The sequence below is a fragment of the Haliaeetus leucocephalus genome, unplaced genomic scaffold (genome assembly GCF_000737465.1).
Source record: "Haliaeetus leucocephalus isolate CR32 unplaced genomic scaffold, Haliaeetus_leucocephalus-4.0 Scaffold450, whole genome shotgun sequence".
In the NCBI taxonomy this organism is placed as follows: domain Eukaryota; kingdom Metazoa; phylum Chordata; class Aves; order Accipitriformes; family Accipitridae; genus Haliaeetus; species Haliaeetus leucocephalus.
Window position 1 is genome coordinate 21,041,981 of NW_010972886.1, and position 19,834 is coordinate 21,061,814.

Here is a 19,834-nt window from a genome sequence, read left to right on the forward strand (position 1 = left end):
CCGGGCTGCCCTCTTGGGTCAGGAGGCAGACAGAGCTGCTCCTGGGCAGGAGATGCTCCCTAAGCCACGCGATACAGCAGCCCTGAAGACTCTCAGAGCTCTGACCTGGCTCAGGAGCTGCTGCCCAGGGGCGGGGAGACACAGCTTGCTCCCCGAAACCAGTGCAGCACAGCCCCAGGCTGGTGAGGAAACCACGTCTCGGCCCGAGAGATACCCGCCCCCTCTTCTTCCTCCCTGCTCCCAGCTCAGGGAAGCAGTGCAGAGAAGGCCGGCAGCCTTACCTGTGCGACTCGGCGCTGTCGGCACTGAGCTGCTTGGACAGCTGCCTGTGGCCGTAGGTGAGGGAGGCCATCAGGTTAGCACGGTGCTGCATCTGGATCTGGTTGGCACTGGGGCTGATGGGCAAGCCCCGTGCGTGGGAGGACATGCCCTGCCCAGCCACAGAGGCCCCTTGCAGGAGGTTGTTGCTAACCAGGTCGGCGGGCTCCTGCACTTGGATAGTGACCTGCTGAGGCTGCGACTGCTGCTGCAGGCCCAGGCACGTCAGCCCCATGTTTGGGGGAGGGGAACAGTTACCAGACTGCGGGAAGATTGTGTTGTGGGACGGCATGCCTTGGAACTGAGACTGGGAGGCGGCACCTACAAGGAACAAAGACCCTCAGCACCTGCGCCAGCCTGCGGCAAGGCTTGGGAGCGAGATCTGCCCCACGCGGGAGCTGCTGCTCCTCTGGGCCACGCTGGGAGTCCCAGTACGTGTCTGTGGGTGGCAAGAGGAGCGCTACTCCCGACCGCTCTGTCACATTGCGCCAGCGTGCAAAGGTCACAGCTAGAGCCCCTTGCACAGAAAGAGAAACAAAGTGGAGTTGACAGTGATTTGCATAAACCCGAGAATATCAGCCCTTCCTCCCCACCCCCGGGAGCGATAAGTAAGGATCTTATGACAAGAAACCCAACAGCACATTCCAGCTGGCAGCTCCTCACAAGCTCTCGATAACACCAGCCCTTGCTGCCAGATGGAGAATCTTTTACATCATCAGCAAACGGCGCAAGGATGAGGCCGCAGGGGGGGAACTGAAGCCCCCAGCACCCCCACACATTCTTTTCCCTGGAGGTTTGATAGGACCATACGGTTCTGCCAAGCGGCCTGCCCAGAGGAGCGCAGATGGCTCAATAAACTGTCAGCGCTTACCATGGGGCTGGAGCACACTGCTGCTCACAGGAGGTGGGCTGCTGTTTGGTTGCCTGAAGAGATGGTTATTAGGGTGGTTCGGGGGCGGGCTGGATGGCTGAATCCGTAACCTACGCAGGGAAACAAGCATCTTTTCGTCATGCCTGCTCCTCATTAAGATGCCTTTTGAACTGTGAGAGCTGATGCCAAATGCTGCGCTTCTCTTGTTTTCGATAAACACCATAAAGCCCTTGTTTGGGATCCCAAGCTCTTTAGAGCTTGGCTTCTCTTCTGAGAGCCACCTGACTTGCCTCAGTCACACACATAGTGAGCATAACCCGGTGGCTGCAACAGAAACCCAGGGACGAGGACACTGCAGGCTCACCTCCTGACTTGCTGGGGCCAGTGAGAAACCTTCCTTTCTCCTTGTCCATCATTCAGCCTACCTCATCTACAACTCAGGGTGTTGAAGCCAAGGACGGCTATCTAACCAAAAGCCTGAAAAGGTGTGAGACGTCCAGCAGCAGCTCTAAGTAGAAAGCAGGAGAGAAACCGGCTACTGAAGGTAATGCATTTTCAAGCCAGTGAAAAGGCAGAACTGTCAATCATCTGCTCAAAGCAGATTTGTGCCTTTAAATTATGTTTCTCTGCTTCTAAAAGTCCTTCCAACAGAATCCAGCTAAAAGGACTGGGCACGTTCACCTGGGAACCGGCTCTGCCATTCTCACTTTATACACTTCCAACCTGGCCCTGGACTCTAACTGCATTAGCTCATCCCCAAGGTTGAGTAAGAGTAAAACCCATTCCCCAGAGCATTACTTGAGCCATTTCTTTACCTCTGAAGCTGGTGAGTGAGCAGAGCTGGCTGGTTTTCACATGGAGCTTGCAAGGGGGGAGATGGCTGGGGTGGCCGGATACAGTCCTGAACCAGGCACCGGAAGAAAACAAGAAGTGTTTACAATCAATAATGTCTCAACTAGTAAATTTAGAAAACACTGATTGGTGAAGTAGGACATATCCAGATTCACCAAATACTCAGTCCCTGACTGCAGCTCTGGCTGTCGCAGCAGCTGTGCAAACATCACTGCTGAAGTCCTTCAGGCTTACAGCAAGCCGAGCAATCTACCCTCCTCAATCCCACCGGGACCTGCTCGGTAGTTGTATCTGCAGCAATGCAGGAAAACACAGGGAAGTCTTCAGAAGGTCTGGCTCAGGCTCCAGTACCTGAATCTGCTGATGAAGAATCTGATGGTGCTGCTCCTGCTGGTACAACATGTGCTGCTGCTGTGTCTTCTCCAGTGTCCTCTCGTCCATGTGCCCACCATACATCTTCTGAAGCTGCTCGCACTCCTGTAACAAATCCAACGCACCCTGTAAGTGACCTTTTTGGGCATGGCACACTTGCTGTACAAAAAAACACTCTCTGAAGCCTACCCATCTGAAAAAGCCGGTAAAGAAAGCCTAATCCATTTAATCTGACATAATCAGGTGTGTAATAACATGGCTACCTCAAACCTCAGACAACAGAAAAGAAATGGGTGCACATGACACCAAGCTGGTACCATTGCCTTCCCTTAAAAACGCAAGCACAAAGCTCTAGTAATAACAACTTCAAGGTGAAAAGAGCATCTCATATTTCTACCGTGTTGCAAGGTGAAAGTCCTGTCCTGGGGCCAAATCCCGCTCAAGCCATTGATAAGAGGTGCACTGGCTGCGTAGGGAATAACTGTATACAATACACTCCAAACTCTGGCCTTTTCCCAGGACACCCTGGAACAGCCCCAAAACTTTGCTGCCGCAGGAAATGCAGGAGAGCAGCAGCCGCAGCCTGACAGTGCTGGTGGGACCCGCAAGGGCAGGCATAACAGCCCATGTGTGGGCACAGCATGTAGTTTGCTGCCCAGAAAAAGGGGGGTGGAAGCCCCCAAGGTTCCCAGCCTACAGGTGAACAGCACATACGTTTAGAGGATACCCAGCAGGGTTGCTGCAGACGGACAGAGGGGGAACAGCTCCTCGGCTGGAAAGCCACCACTGCATGTGCACAGCCATTAGTGATACAGATTTCACCTTTTGCTTCCTGAAGCAGCAGGGCTGAGGCAATAAAAAGCCCTTGCAGAGGCTCTTTTGAGGACTCCCACCCCTCTCTTTTACCTGCTGAAGCTGTTTGATGCTACTGTTATTGCCCATCTTCTCCAGGTGGGCTTTGAAAGCCTGGATGCTGGCAGCACCATCTGAGAAGCGCCGAACCGGGGAGAAGCGTTCAGTGGGGAGGTGCAGAGTATTTGAGTCCTTGTAAATAGAACTGAACACATGGGGAAGTGGGTTAGTGATGCCAGCTAAAAAACAAACTCCAGTACAGAGACATTTAATTTACACCAGCCATGCCAAGTTCTACCTGCCCACTCACCCAAAGCACTCACCATGCTTTAGATCAAGAAATAAAGTGCCATCATCACCGTGAACAGGAAACAGGATTACCAAGTATCCTTGGTGCCTGGGCAGATAAATGTGTTTTAAGGTTGGAGACTACTCAGCCACAAACCAGATTCCAGGTGGGCAGCAAATCATTGTCCATCCATACAGATGCATCTATCCCTTAGAGGGAAAAGGTTTACAGAAACCATTCAGCATCCTAAAAATCTAAAATTCACCTCTTCAGTAGCCATTTTCTGAGCCTTCCAGCTCCCCAGGGCTCCTGACTACATCTGATGCTTGTGGAAAACAGGAGGGGCACATGGAGAAAGGAGCCTGATATGTTCTGCAGCCTCTGAGGAGGAAGGGGGGCTGGCACCCATGCTTAGAGATGCACTGAATTAAAAAGAGAGGGCAGGAACGTAACTCTGCACAGTAGGGGGTATCTTTCTAATGCATTAACCAAGCTGTTGCTTCACATACAGAGTCTCCCAGTTGCCTGGATGCTCGGCACTGGGCAATCAGAACTGGTGCGTTTGAAAAGCAGACATAGGCAGTATCAAGGCAACTGTGTCCAAGGCACTACAAGCACTTTCCCTTCACAATGAGGTTTCTTCTTCACCATCAGAGGGAGCCAGATTTTTTTCAGGAGCTTTTTTCTCCCCAAGTTGGGGCTCCCCATTATCAAAGTAAAGTGCTAAGCTCCTGCCCTGCCATTTGGTGCAACCTGCATCATCATGAGCAAAGCTAACCTTCCATACACATGTTGCAAGGTGCCTTAAAACAAATAGGATCAGGTTTCTCTGCCTGCCCTAATGGTTTCTGTGCAAATGCAATCTATAAAACCCAGCAAACAACACTTAACGGTACAGGCTCCAACAGCAGCCTTTGTCTGTGAGAAGGCCATGGAGACATGGTCTTTACAGCATCTCTGACATCCTGGCACTAAACCCAACAGGAGCCCATCTAGCTGCACACTGGTGTGGCCCTGAACCACATTACTGCAGGCAAATTACTGCCATGGCGACTCTGAATGCAGGTCTTTACTGAAGCCCGTTCCACGAAGTGATACGATTTCTCCTGGAGAGGCTCCCCCTTGTCAGAAGGTGACTGATGCTGGACCATTTCCAGCACGCTGGGTTCAGTTCGTGTCACCTGGTCTGCCTTAGCGGGACATACTTCAGTTTCTATAGCTTACACACAACTTTCTTCCAAGGATAGAGCTGTGCCCCTGCCTTTTGCTGTCATCCCATGCATTATCCTTATCTTGATCTCCTGTTGTATTGATGGAAAGCAGAAGCCACAGATAAAATTACACTGAGGTTCCAAAACCCACGGGGCCAGGGCCGAACAACTGTACTGCCTTGTACAATTGCTGTACTTCAATTCTGCTTTCAGATACTATGTTATCACGACTAAAACCGGGTGCTACATAAGAAGATGGCTTAAAATACGTTAGCTGCTAAAATAAAACCCACCTGCCACTCAATAACTGAGGTCTGGTTAGGTGATGACACAAGACAGCTAGTGGTTTCTGTACCATATGTGTCTTGGACACAACACGGGGCAATCTGTTTAGGCCATGGTCAGATGAAGTGTCTGTGATTTCCCAGGTAAAACATGAGGCAGGATTACAGCACGTTACGACACTGAGGGTGGAATGAGCAGATACCACCCTGTCCGTGATGCAACAAAACAGCCTCAGGACTCCAAAGCCAAGAGGCAGAGGTGACACCAACATATTTACAGGGCAAGTGTGTTTTAACAATCTTGTAAAAAATCAATTCCTGCAGTGCATGAGTGACCCGGCTTACCTTTCCAATTTGAAGCAATCGTTAAAGCAGGACACAGCACATTCTGGTTGTTTTGCAAGCTGCACTCCTCCTCCTATCAAGCTTTTCTGTGACCCTAGAAATCTTTCCCCTCCTGCTCTTCCCATCCCCCAAGCACCTTTGTGAGGGAGTAACTTCAGGGGAGAGAGGTGCTTATCTTGGTTTTCCGGAGTTCCAGCGTGGCACTAGCACTGTCTCAGTCTGCTCAGAGTTCACCTGTCTCTACTGATTACATCAGTGCTCAGCTCAGCAGGTATCTGGCTACAATAAAAAGCGCTTTGTCAAGCTTGCCAGCATGAGCTGGCTGAAAGATTGAACAGGAGCACCAACCTAGCCTGGTAGGTGACTGCTTTCTCAACAGTCGAGACCAACAGGCAGCAAACTCTGCAGTTTGCAGGTGCTTTGCGCTCTCAGCGCTGAGAGGTTCAGAGCACAGGTTTTAAGCTCCCTCTGTGGCATTAGCATCTCCAGTTTGCTGCTGCTAACCAAGGACTGCGTGTCAAATTAACACCTCTCTCCATCTGGAGTGCCCCACCCACACATTTTGAGTGTGTTTAGATCCAAATCTGCATTGGTTCCCTCCTTCCCAGACATTGTGATTTTCTTCCCACCCCAGCTTCCTCTCCCGACATCATTCCCAGCAGGGGTTCAGATCAGAAATAAAATGACTCTTGAGGAGCTTTGCAAAGAGACTTTGCAGTCAAAACACACAACTCTGGTGCAGAACAGTGAGGTTTTTAAGCTCTGGTTGTAGATGACTCTTGGTGCAGCTTTTGCCTGCATCTGCCTCCAAAAATGTTCTGTAGAGAATCTGCTATCTACTGCTAGCTCGACACCTACCATTACAACAGAGAAAAGCTTTCCTCTAAAATGAATAGCTTATTCCCAACCCTTACGTGATGGCAGCCATTCTGGCAAATCATGTCCAGCCCCAAAAACAGGACTGGAGGGGAAGAGCCAGCTGGTTCCTGCCCCTGTGTTGCCTGTATTTGCAGGCACAGAGCCCGTGACAGCGCTGAACTCCAGCATCCCCAGTGTGGTCAAGACACCCTCTGCTCTGTGGGTCTGCTCTTTGGAGTTGTTCCTCCTCCTCACCCCTCCCTGCCAAGCGGGACGTCCTCAGTGCTCCATTCCAGATGACATGTGAGCAGGTTTCCTGGCGCAAAGCTGCCCGAACGGCCGGTGCCATTACTCACCGGTGCTGATCGGGTACCAGGTGTGGAGCCCAAGCCCGGGGTCGGAAGGACTGCTGTCCTAGCTGCCTCTGCAAGTCTGGAGGGATTTCAGCTGTAGGGTTGGTCATTGCCAGAGTGTGCCTTTTTGACCTATTTGCCAAGTATCTGCAACAAGCAGGAGCACATTTTATAAGAGACTGATGGGAGTACTCCAAAAACAGGGAGCGTTAGATAATCCAGAGTAAATGGGAAGGAAGAATGCTTGCTGCAGTGCTCAGAACCAACTGGGGAGAAGCACACCAGGGACACGCTGCCTATGCCCGTCACGTCACTGGGTCTTCAGTGCTTAGGGGACAAGTGTAGTTTCAGCTGCTTGTGTGCTACTGCAAGCCTCAGAAGGAACGAGTAGCCGTTTGCTCTTCCCAGCAGGAAAGCCACATTTCATCTCAAGGGGAAGGCCGGTATACCCCTTTGGGAATACCCGGGTGACTACCTGCCCTCAACGTGGAGTCGCTCCGCTACAGCAGGTCTGCCTTCCTCTCCCAAGGCCCCACTGAGCCATGGGGAAGTCTGCTGCATGCACAGAGCCAAGAGACGAGTCACAGATAATTCTAGCGAGAGCTGGCCAGAGAACGGGCGCAGAGCAGAGCTGCTGCTCAGCTGCACCCTTGCAGGATGGCCTTTGCACTTCAGTCCTGCCCCGGGCCGAGCCTTGAGCAGTGGCCGGCTTGCCACAGCAGGGGAAGGGCGCACAAGGGTCAACCTGCCAGAGATTACGGGTGGCTAGAGCCTCCGGCTGCAGGAGGAGCGTGAGGAGAATGGGTTCGGCTAAGGAAGGGCTGGTGCCCAGCCCGGGCCGTGTGCGCCATCTAGTCCCTGCTCCACACTCCAGGGAGTCAGGAATCGCCCGGCGATGCACAGGGCAAAACCACCGAAGGAAACTGAGAAGCGAGAGGGTCCCTTCCAATGGAGCCGGAGCCACCAGCGCTAAGGCTGGGCTCACCTCTCACATCAGAGCCTGGGGGGCAGCAGGTTAAACTAAAGCACCCTCTGAACTGGAAATGAGAGACTGCAGTTCTTTTGCAAACCTGCTAAAGACTGGGGGAGCGCGCAGGGCAAAACTAGGAGCCTCTGCTTTGGCAAGGATGTGACAAAGGGCTGCGCAGCTCTGAACTGCTAGTTTCTGGCTGCAGTGATGCTCAGAGCAGCTGGGGGCACTGGGCCAGAAGAGATAACGAACAAAGCGCCTACCCAGGACACCCTAGCTTGTGATGAGCACAGGCCCTAGCACTTTACCCACTCAAGGCCAGGTGGGATGGATGCCCGCTTATGAACTCAACTATTTCTGCTCTTGTGAACCAGCAGCAATGAGGCAGCTATGGTATCTTGGTCGGCAACACCGCGGATACTAACAGGGAATTCTCACCTTCACTCTTTTCCCCTGCTAAGGCTCCCTGCAATTTCCACTGGTGAAGCACAGGAGCAGCAGGCAATAAAGTTGCTGCCTTCTCCAAAGCCAGCCTTTCTTTGCTAGCTACTGAAGCCACTTAAGCAGAAGACAGCAAGTTAACAGAATGAAGAGTGCTTAGCATTGTGGTAACTTGCCAAAGTCTGTGCCATTAGCTGTTTAAGAATCATTTGATGGAGACGGGGAAAGTTTCCCAAAGAGCTTTACAGTTGTGGTTTGCTAAGATCATTTTATTTCAGACCTCCAGGGAACAATCCAATCATGAGCTGTAACAGTGTTTCGGGTGGAAGAAAGTTTCCCAAAGCTCAAAGGAGATGTGACCGTTCTCTGGAACAGAGAAAAGACTATGCTCTGTTTTCAAGGTCAGATTAAGGAGGGCAAAAACTGCTCACTGGTGGCTGCATACAGAGTGTTCAGAGCAGTGTTCTGAGAAGCTAAATATTTGCATCTGTCCCTGATGTTAATGCTATTTACCCTTCTCCTCTGATGACTACTGACATGTTGCAACATAAGGGGGTGGAGAGCAAGTTAATACACAACCTGGACAGGGCTTCTTCTGGGCCATCTGGTGGAAGAAGAACATGTGGTATGAAAGGACTAAGGGCAGCACTGTTGAGAGCAGCAAAGTGACCTATGGGTCCAAGGAGACTTGCCTTTCAGTGGGATCTGAAGATTTCAGTGGCTTGCAACCTACAAAATACTGCATGTGGGTTTCAAAATGTTTCCAGCTGAGCTACTGCTTTAATTTAGAGACTCAGCTAAAACCTTAGGGTTTAGAATAGGAGAGGTGAAAATCTGCCCTGGTAAGATGTTCAGGCATCCCCTTGCCAAGAGTCAGATTTATCCAATTTGCACAGTCAGAAAGACTGTCTACCACCTGAGGCGTTGTCAGTGGACATTATGGGCCCTTAATTACAACTTTTAATAGCTATCTAGGCAGCACATCTGTGTACAGCTGCGTATAGAGCCTGTGTTCCTGAGCCCTGCTAGGGAAGACAGTGTGCAGTTAGGGTACAGCAGCTTAACAGGGGCTGAACGCAGCCTACAGTGCCTGGAGGTGCATGCTCTTCATCTGCTCAGTACTATGACTTGGCATCTGTTCTTTCATTGTGCTGCCTTGCAGCTGGGGCAGGTCATGAGCATGTACCTTCCCAGTATCGTGGCTCAGTGGATGAACAGCAGCTCACGAAGCTGGAAAATACTGTGAGAGTGAGCACAAAGATGAGGGTGGTGAAGAACTAGAGTCTAAGGCTACGCAGAAAGCAAGATGTGCTCTGTGTTAACTCTAAGGTAGGGCTGGAAGCGAGTTCTTTCACATGTACCAGCTTTGACTTTTTTCTAAGCTCAGGTAGGCAAAAGGAGTCTCAGCGCACACTCTGCACAATCTGTCACTGCACACACCCACCGTTCAAATCCCCCCTTTGCTCTGGAGCACTGAGAGAAGAGCTGGCAGAGGCTCTGGGGTATGACCTCCACCCCCCCACCGTTTCTCTGCTTGCAACCAACCTCCAATTTGAATCCTTGTCCAGAGCGCAGCCCCTGAGGAAATGCTGCCTTACTCGAGGTGGTGGCCTGTACAAACTGGGGTGGGGGGGGTGGGGTATCCAGAAAACTTTTCAAGTTTGAGGTAAGAATAGGAGCACTCCGTAACCACATCCACCACATGTAGTGCACCAGCTGGTTAGCAGAGAAGAAACTATGCAAAAGCTACTAAGAAAATGTTAGCAAGGACATGGTTAGTGTTTTCATGGATTTAGAAAATTACAAGCATCTTCTACCCGCTTCCTAGTATGTGTTTGGAGCAGACAAAAAGAACAGCAGTTTCCAGCCTGGTATCTAACAATCCTTTCCTTATTGGATTAGATGATTTTAAGGCCTACTGTTAAAATTAGAAGCTAGAGGTACCCGCATTTCCAGCAAGCTCACTTTGTTTAAGGCATCAGAGTTGGATGTTTACTGCATGTCTTGATACAAAAGCTGCATTGACACCCAAGGCCACAGATGAGATCTTCATACCTCCATCACTCAGCAGGGAGGGGTGAATCACTTAGCACTCATTTTGCAGGTTAGTGTGGATTGCATGCTGGTGCACACTTAAGCAAAGGAATTTAGCAGTTTCAGAGTTTCTGGAGAACCTACTGCTCAATTAGCTAACCATTTCAGGGGGAATCCAGCTTTGTAAGCACCTAGTAGTGTCAGAGGAGTAATTGCCTACAGTAATCAACACCCACAAGAACAAGAGAAACGTTGAGCCTTCGCTGTAATCAACATTGTTGCCTGTGATGAGGTTGCTCATGTTTTAATTCAGCTGTGGAACCCCACAGGGTGAGCCTCTTGGAGGTAGTAAGGGCAAATGTTAACAGACTGGGAGTTACCTCTGCACAGCTTCCTGATCTGGCTCCCCATCGGAGCTCTCCTCATCCACTGGGGTGACAGCTGGGACAGCCTGCAGAGAGAAGAGAAGCCATGGGTTCCAGAAAGCAGTCGGCGTGGTCCCATCCGCACAGCGGACACCTGACCTTCCCAAATAAGCTTTCACAAGGATGTATGTCAGCTCCTCTGCAGCACCAAGGCCACCCAGCCAAGAACCCCTTCCAACATTCCTTCCCCAATCAAAACTGCTTGTACAAGGTTGCTGCTTCCTTTGGTGCTACCAGGTGCTACAGATGCATCAAGAAAGAACGTGCATTAACGCCCAAGATGGACATTTTCATTTTCTCTATTAGACCAGCAAAAGACAAGAAAAGCAACCGTTAAAAAAAGTTCACAAATACTTTGTCAATTCTAGAGAGGAATACCATCTCAGCTGCTAGCTACAGGAGAGAACAGCAACTCTCCCACAAGGGGACAGAGCACCCCGCCGCTCCAGAGAGGGGCAACCTTTGGAAGCATGCAGGCACACTCCCTGCAGTGCTTCCAGAGCACTACAGACTGAGCTACTACTCTGTCTGCTGTGACCTGGAGGCAGTCCCCTCTGCCTGTGGGAGGAGATATTTATAAGCATGCCACCAATTCTCTTCTTTCCTTTTGCTACTTACTGGCGTCATAGTGACGAGCGGAGATGGACCTCGAGGACGTTTCAGCAGTTGCTGTGCGTGTAACTGGATGTTAGCTCCGCCATCTGATGCCCTCCGCCCCAGAGGGCCCATGCCATTCAGCAGCTGCAGGGTGGGGGGCTGCAGCAGGGACTGCTCCTGGGAAGCACAGACAGTGCAGTTATCGACCCCATACCAGATCCTTCCGATACCTGAGCCCCAAGGTCACAAACCCAAACACTGGCATGAGAGAAAACAAGCCTTCTGGGCTTCAGGAGAGATGAAGGAGTATCACCAACATCTCAGAGCTGACGTGGGGCAGAGAGGCAGTGTCAGTGGAAAAGTGGTGTTTAACTCTCCATTTCCCTGCACTCTGCTTTAGTTGCCAGGCAGGCTGCAACCTGCAGCTCCAAAGCCAGGCAGCACAGTCCTGTTTCTCCTCAGCCCATTAATTAATTTCATATTGCAGTGTTCTTTCATTCTTTGGCTTTTTGAGTAACCAACTAGAATGATACCTAAAGAGACAGCAAGAGGATAAACCTTGAAGCTTGGAGTCCAAGGAACTGGCAGACAGAGAGAGCAAGTGCGAGCACAAACACACCCCCACATGCTGGTGGGGCACAGACTGCAGAAGGGAGCGCACGCATCAGTCAGTACCTTGTACTCCAGCTGACCCGTGGGCTGCAGGTTCTGCCTAGGCAGCACATTGTGCATGAAGTTCACATTCGGAGTCACCTGCAGGAACGGAGCCTGAGGAGTGACACGGGGGAAGCCAGGCAGGAGCTTCTGCAGATCTTCCATGACTTCCGTCCTGTGCAATCACATTTACAGACAGGCAAATTAGCAATGATGTGGAGAGCACCACCCATAGGCCCAGTACACTCTGTTTCCCTTCACAAAAAGGCTTCTTACTGCTCCAGAAAATGGTCACGGAGAGTAGCCAAGCCACCCTTTGGTTTTTACTTGTTCCTTCTTCCCCTCCAAGTTGAGATTTGCCAGAACTAGCTCTTTGCATTACCCTCAAGTCGCATTTATCACGAAAACTTTACCTAGGACATGAGAGCAGTGCACCCTAGGTGAGAAACTGGCTTGCACACCAGTGAACACCACTAGAGCTTACACAGAGCTGATGAGGAAGAAGAGGAAAGCATCTCATCCTCAGCTGAAATACTAACCAAGCTGTGCAACAGAACTAGGACATTTAAAAGAACACTTTTGGCTAAAGAGACACCTTGAATTTCTTTCTCCATCTGGCAAAAATCAAGTTTGCAGAAATAACTCCAAGCCACTCACAGCAGGAGCGGGAAACCAAAGGTTTGATACCAGCTATGATAGATACATGCACTCATCACCACCTGGTCTGCCTAAAGTGAAGCAGAGACCTGGGACTGAGGGGCACGCTGTGAAGCATATTTGCCAGCCCAGAAACTGGAGACCATTGCCAGTCCAAAATGTATCAAGTCTTATATACCACAGAGCCCAGAAGTCCCTTTCAGACATTAGCCTCTCATCTGCCAATGTAGCACGTGAATAAATCTGTGACATCTCAGAAGGACCAAAGTCACGTGCTAGGAGTAAATCTTCAGGTTCCCTTAATCCTCCCTCAGGGAGTTAGGGTCCAATACTAACCGTGGGTCAGCTACTCCAACCGTGTGCCTTCTCATGGAGAGGTAACGGACCAGAGCTTCAGGTGACGGCTCTTCCCCTTCATCACTGTCCAAGTTCATTGTTCCGTCAGTCTGGGCAGGCAAAACATTGGAGATGTTGAAACACAAGTGAGGGTCAAGCAAAAGGCTTTGGTGCAAGCCTGGGAAAAGAACTTGCAGGGGCCATCAAGGGGTGTACCTCACCTCCACAATTTGGTTTTCGGGGTTGATGAGCTGGACTTGTGGCACATTGATGCTCATGGTATTGCCTGTCTGTTCTGTCTGCAAGAGCAGTAAGATCAAAATCAGAAGGCATGAAGCTAGCATCTCGTACAACCCCTTTACAAACACCGCTGGATTAACACCAGTGCACAGACCTAAGCACTTGGGAATACAGAGGTTACCCTGGAGCCAGTGAAGATCAGTTTATTCCTAATTCTCAAGGGGTTGCCTCATTTCCCCTCCTCCCTTCTGTTCAGGCAGGGTCAGCATCTCTTCTGCTTCCCTTATGACCTGGCCTCTCTTAAAGCAAATATTTATTTCTTGGACAGCAGCACAAATTGAGGAAGAAGCATCGCACCAGAGCCCTGGTCTGTAAACTCTGCCTCCCAAACAGTAACCCTCACATTGCCTTTTCCTCTGTCGCTAAGCTAACACAAGACTTTGTCTGAAAGGGATCCACTAAACCCACAACCAATGAACAAACTGTTCCTAATCTCAGGATTATGGCACCCTAAATACACACAAAGTTCTTGGACGAGGAACATTTTGACACTCCTGCCAGGATGAGGACACCCACAAGCAAGTCTGAGTTTGGCAGGTAAGGGACTGGCTGGCCTTCCAGGGCTGGAAGAACATTACGCAAGCAGGATCTACCTGGATGTTAGCAGAGGTGGGGAAGGTCATGGTCCGTGGTATACTTGGAGATGCTGCAATGCGCAGATTCTTGTGTCTCTTCAGGCGGTCGCAGAGCAGGCTGTAGATTGCACTGTAGTGATCATAAGCATCGGCTCTTAATGACTAAAAGAGGAAAAGGAAAAAGCGGTCAGTGCCTTTTGTCAAACAACACAATATGCTCCATACCGTGCTGAGGGTGCTCAGTTACCAGAGGTGATAAGCAACAAACATGGCCATTTGATCTCCAATGGGAACAGGCAGGACACGACTGTCAGCTGTGGTGTCTCACCTGAATTGTGCGCTCCTTGTCCAGCCCCATGTCTGCCATTGCTAGCAGCACGTCCTCATTCAGCGGCTCCATCTGCCTCTCGGTCTTCAGGTGCTGACACTCCGCTATCAGCTGTAAGAGCACAGACACAGACTTGAGTGCTGACATTCCCAAAGACACACCGATGAGTCACAGCGCTCTGAGGAACCAATGCACCAGGCTCTGGCTGCAAGCTGGCATGAGCTTTGAAGGCTGATGGCACACCAAATCAAAATCTAGTCCCTTTGGCTCTCAGTGCCAAAGGGAAAGATACAAAAATATATGCAGATGAGGAGCGATGTGGAAAGCAAGACCAGGAGACAGAAAGCGGAAAGGCAGCGCACCAGCACTTCCAATGAGAGGTCTCAAACAGCCGAAAGGAACATTGCAGCACTATGTGCCTGGAGCCCATCTGCAGCCCAGCAGGCACTGAGCAGACCCCACTCGCACACCAGCTCGCTTCTGCTTCTCACCCTGTCAAACTCTGCATCGGCCTCCCCAATCTTCATCCACTTGTGTTTGCAGATCTGCTCCATGGAGAGCCGCTTGCTTGGGTCCAAGACCAGCATGTGGCGGATCAGATGTTCACATTCTGCAGGGGAAGAGAGAGGCTGGGTAACCCGCAGGGAGGGACACGACTTCTGCAGGAGGCAGCCTCACGCTGCAAGGGCGAAAGCGCTTTTTTCTTTCAAAGCAATGCGCTTCTCCGCAGGAAATCATACACAGCAAAAATACTGCTTCTCCTTTTGCACTTCGCACACGTGCCGCTTTGCTGAAGACATTCGATTTCCCCAGGCTAGGAAGGAAGCAAGCCACCCAGGCCACCGGGCCCCTGTGCTATTTGCCGGAGCCCCTAGGTGGCACGCTGTCACCCCATCCCTCCCCGCCTTGCCGGCACTGGCTGGGGGACACGACTGGCTTTGGGGGGTTGAAGGACAAAGTATCCCCTGACCATTCCCCACTCGGGAACAGCTCACTGTGAATGATTTCTCCACTGTATTATGCATGTGCTGTCACTGTGGGGGACTGCTGAGGCTCTCCTCCATTTGGGGTGGGTTAGATCTAAGCTTGCTTTAAAAGCACCACATTTTAGCAAGCATTTTCTGCGTGAAGAGAGCCTCTTCCACAAGTAAGGCGGCAGGCAAGGAAGCTTACAGGTGGGAAACTCCACGCAGCCCATGCAAAATTACTCCTTAATCTGACAGCAGGCAACCAAGAACCTACATGTGACTTGTTATGAAATGAAGTTGTTTTTACCTGAGAATTAATCATACTTTTCCAAAACAAGATTTATTACTAAAGCATTCAGAAGCATTTTTGCAGAAACAGGACACAGACATTCATCTCTGATGGGGGTATTGCTGGAAATTCACGTGCTATAATGCTGTGAAAAGCTTCTTGTCTAAAACAGGTACAGTGAGAGTCTCTATATTCCTAAATCACTCTTCCATTTTTAGCTTTCACATTTCCCAAAATTTAGAAGGAGTGTATCTTTGCTGATGTTTTGCTATAGTTTGCATAGTTACATACATGAAAGCTGAGATTTTAAATAAGGGTATTTTGGTTTCTAAATTCCAGACTCAGAACTCATTTTAGCTTACGTTACAAACCACCATCCAGTGGATAAGCTTCCTGGCATACCACTTGATTGGCACATTAATCAGCTGGTATACTATAATGTAAGTGCTCCAAAGAATCTGTAAGCAGAGACGCAACCAGCGCCTGCTCAGCGCTGCAGGCATGCTGGGGTGCGTGCACCCCTTACCTGTGGACATGAAAAATGGAATGCGAAATTTCCCACTGAGCACCCTCGCCCGCAGGTTCTGCAGCGTGCTCCCGTCGAAGGGCAGAGCACCGCAGACCAGCACGTACAGCACCACGCCAAGACTCTGCATCCAAAACAAAGGTTGTGTCAGCAACGTTAGAGGGAGAGACTGGGAGACTGCAGTTAATTGCAGTAAATGTTTAAATAAAATAAAATAATAATAAAGAAGAAAAACCAAATCCCATTGGAGTGGGCCTTGCTGACATCCCAGGCCAGCTTAATTCCTCCTGCAAACTTCAAGCCTAATTTAGACTTTCTTTGGAGCCTCAGAAGCCAATGGTTAAAGAAGCCTACAGCCCCAGCCTGCCTGAGGCAGCCCCACACCATTGCAGCAGGAGGCTCTGGCCAACCTGCATGCCCAGACCAAACAGCTTCAGCCAACCTAACACCGCTGGGACGGTGCGGCCGTTTCAAACCCAGCTATGCCACCCTTCCCTTGCACTCATCCGGCTTGCCTGACAGAGCTTGGGGAGCCCCACGAGAAGAAGAGGCAGGACAGCAGGCAACCGAGCTGGTGTTGAAAGGCAGGGCTGCAGGGCAAAGCAGGCTTTGCGTTGCACAGCTAGTGCCACAGAGGAAGACCATCCCAAGTCTCTGTGCTAATGTGCTCTCTGCAAAAACCTTGTAGAGCAAAACTTGACCTTTCCTCTTTCAGCTCTGCCAGATCAAGCCCTACTGCAGCAAGTACTCTGCCATTCAACAGTGGTGAAGCAAACCGTATTTTTGGGAAACTAAATTAAAAACGCTTTTCTGGGCAACTAATATTTTTGGCACCATGCCTCCCAATAAAGAAAACATGTGACATAGTAGCCAGAACAAAATTTTGTAAGTGTTTCTTTGAAAAACATTGTTTCCCATATCAGGGGCTTTTCTCCAAGACACATACCAAGTATTCAGGAAGCAAAGCCAAACAAACAGAGCAAAAATCAGATCAAAGAGAGAAGGAGGTTCATTGCATACCCAAATGTCAACCTTTGGCCCATCGTATTCCTTTCCTTCAAAGAGCTCTGGAGCAGCATAGGGAGGACTCCCACACCAGGTTTTAAGCAGTTGACCAGGTGTGAAGATGTTACTGAACCCAAAATCTGAAAGAACAAAGAGAACTGATTAAAGGAATACAATCCACTCCACCTGTCCTAAGCAAATGGGATATAAGTAATTTGCTGAGTCTAGTAAAGTCACATACAATCCCAGAACGGATAACTGATACACAGACATCAGAGAAACAAGAGTGCAAAAGAGGCAAGAACAGTAAGAGCAATGCGGAATCCACCTGGACAATGTGCAACTTCTCTCCGTACTGAGACAAAAGAAAACCAAGTATTATCAGCGGCATGTCCACTTCATACAGTATAAACGACACCCCATTTAAACAACCTGCTGCAATACCAAGACTTAGGCCTGCTTCACATACTATAACCATACTGCTTTTGCTTAGCAGAACACAAAGATCTTCCCAAAAATTTCCTCTTTGCTTTTTGCCCATGTGATTTCCATGCTGGAGTCAATACACCAGCCATCAGATCAACTAGGGTTGCTGCAAGTCAGGTGGATGGTTTGGAATGAGGCTTCCACGTTATATTCAAGAAATCCCACATAAATCTTGTGTGTTAATTTCCATCTCCAATGTCAAGTTTCTCAACTTCATTAGGGCCAGGGCAGCCGGCAGCAAGGACAAAATGCAGACAAAGAGAAAAAGAACGGGAAACTTTGATTTTCCAGAAAGTGTTATGTGAGCTGGAAACTTTGGTTATGGTGGGCAGCTCTACAAACCCAGTCAAATCATCCACCAACAGCAAATAATAAATCCTGAAAGAGAAATTAAAAGAAAGGTCTTAACCTTACGGGCAGTCAGCCATCAGCTTACGTGGGCACTAATGGCATTCTCTGCTAATTAACCTGCCACCCTCTGGCACACAGCTGGGACTCACACTGGATGAAGTAGAGAAACCAATGGACTCAAGAGAAGTGAGCTTTTTCTTACAAAAAGAAAGAAGCTTCACTAACAATTTCCTTCTTTTTCGTGTCCATTGAATAAAAGCAAATATACAGTCAGAAAGAGGCGTCTCCATGTCCCGTGAACGAGGTGCCCTTAGAAGCAAGCTCCATCAGAAGGAGCGGTGCCACAAAGGTTATCTGCAAACTGCTCTGCCTGTGTTTCTGCTAGAAGTGTGCCAGCAGGAGGGTGAGTGACATTAACGCATGCAGATGGGGACCCACAGCAACAAGGACATTTTTCATGGCATTTGCACCAGCAGCAGATCCTCACGGCAGGCTTGTTGAGAAACACTGGAAAAAACAAGGAGGCCAGAGCTCAGTTTGCAAATTCTAACTGATTAAACCAAAAAAGCATCGTGGCAAAAATATGCAGTACAGCTGCAGAAAGTGAAAATCTCTTATAAAGAGCTTAAGATTAATTTTGACTCCATCAGTGGTCAGAACTGCAGCGTATCTGGAATAATGCACAGCTGACTGCCTACCTGTCAGTGAAACACAAGATCCCCATGTCGTGCCAGGAGAATTGGACTGAAAACGCATACTTCACTACATGTATACAAATGGTAAAGAATACTTGAAATGCAAAAGCACAAAAGTTTTTTTCCCATTTCTTGAAATAAATACACATTCATCTTGAAAACTCATCTTCATTTTTATCTGCTTATTTCTCCTTACAGTCTTTTACCCATGCTTTAAAAGGTAAGGACTTTGGCATGCCATCTTCTTTAGCCATCAAGAAATATTTGTTTTCCTAAATCATGTAAAACTACAGGTTTGCCCCAACACATTCGATATTGCCTTGCAGAAAGGAAAACGGTTGTCATCTTCTAAACAAAAGCCCGTTAACACCAGTGCCCAGAGTTTCACACCAACTTCCAAGAACGAGCCATCAGCGAGGCCAGTGATGGCCAACACCTCTGTGCAGGAGGCACAGAAAACGCCACAAGCACTCCACAGACAATGCACTAACTGGTGAGTCTGTGCTCCCGCTCACCATCACTGCTTTCCTTACAGGATTTTCCATGACCTAATTTCAGGTGACTTTCCTCTCCTCCTTCAAACAGCTTCTGCAAAGCTCAGCAGACCACCTAGCACAGCTCGGCACAGCAGGCACAGTCGGCACGACTCCTGCTAGCTCAGCGCCAGGAGGGTACAGCCAACTTCCCCTCCTCCCATCCCTTCGCGGGGGCAAAATTCTCCGTGTGGAGATGGTTTATGCTTGCGAGGAATACCTAGTGTGGCATGTTCCTGTGGAAATACCTGGAGTACAGACAACGCTACTCAAACCCTACCTCAAAACAGAGCACAGAGATGGTAAATGTTCTTTAAAAGCATCACAGTATCAAAATGAGGCAGTTAAACACCCTTTGGGTTTTTACTGTTGGAAATGAACTCATCTAAACTTCCAAAACACAGGAGCAGCCAGCCTTTGGAGGACTATTTCAGGGAAATAGTACACAGCCACACAATTGTCTTTTCCACTTCTGCAAGCTTTTGAGCTGTTCTGTCTCATGTTTAAAGCAGGATGTGTAACAAGTGCCTGAATTACAGCTATCAGAGCAAGCAATAAAAACTAGAGCACTAAATGTATTTCCATCTCCTCACAACAAAGCATCTGTAGTCAAGTTTAGATGTAAACTCTTTCCAACTGTGCAAGAACACGCTGGAATTTTGGTACTTCACATATATTGAGCAAATTATTCTGGTTTAGTTACTTTTATTTATCCTTGTATGTACTCAAATGGGCTTTGCAGCACTGTGGGAACCAACCGTATTTTCAAAGCAGTGAACGCCACCTCGTGCAGCCTGGCACCAGCTCCAGCTCTGCACAGGACAGAGGACCGAGGTGTTCCCCACACTGTTGCACTGGCCCGCTAACCGGTCATGCCGACGAGCCCCATTTGATAGCAGCATGGCGAGCAAGCAGCAGCACATTCTGCAGCGAGGGCAGAGCTGTGCCTTGCCATGCCAGCTGGCAGCCACCGCTGCCTCTGAACAGACATGCAACAGCTGCCTCCCGCAACCTTCTCTGCTTTGTAAGAGCTGCAGGAGATTGGCCATCTTTGAAACT

The 19,834-nt window shown here is 49.4% G+C and overlaps 1 protein-coding gene across 4 annotated transcripts in view; it reads right to left on the bottom strand.

Annotated features, from left to right (window-relative positions):
- The window catches only part of SIK3 (SIK family kinase 3), a 42,723-nt gene that overhangs the window by 8,633 nt on the left and 14,256 nt on the right, over nt 1-19,834 (bottom strand). For 3 of the 4 annotated variants that reach the window (XM_010574963.1, XM_010574964.1, XM_010574966.1), the window contains exons 4-19: nt 16,726-16,850; nt 15,706-15,829; nt 14,414-14,532; nt 13,923-14,033; nt 13,613-13,756; nt 12,941-13,018; nt 12,720-12,829; nt 11,748-11,901; nt 11,094-11,249; nt 10,431-10,501; nt 6,609-6,752; nt 3,320-3,470; nt 2,393-2,518; nt 2,005-2,090; nt 1,190-1,299; nt 282-639 (exon numbers count right to left, since the gene is read on the bottom strand). In XM_010574963.1, the coding sequence (XP_010573265.1) occupies nt 282-639; nt 1,190-1,299; nt 2,005-2,090; nt 2,393-2,518; nt 3,320-3,470; nt 6,609-6,752; nt 10,431-10,501; nt 11,094-11,249; nt 11,748-11,901; nt 12,720-12,829; nt 12,941-13,018; nt 13,613-13,756; nt 13,923-14,033; nt 14,414-14,532; nt 15,706-15,829; nt 16,726-16,850 (2,167 nt within the window). The remainder of the gene's footprint in view (nt 1-281; nt 640-1,189; nt 1,300-2,004; nt 2,091-2,392; nt 2,519-3,319; nt 3,471-6,608; nt 6,753-10,430; nt 10,502-11,093; nt 11,250-11,747; nt 11,902-12,719; nt 12,830-12,940; nt 13,019-13,612; nt 13,757-13,922; nt 14,034-14,413; nt 14,533-15,705; nt 15,830-16,725; nt 16,851-19,834) is intronic. The other variant, XM_010574965.1, reaches the window with a different exon arrangement.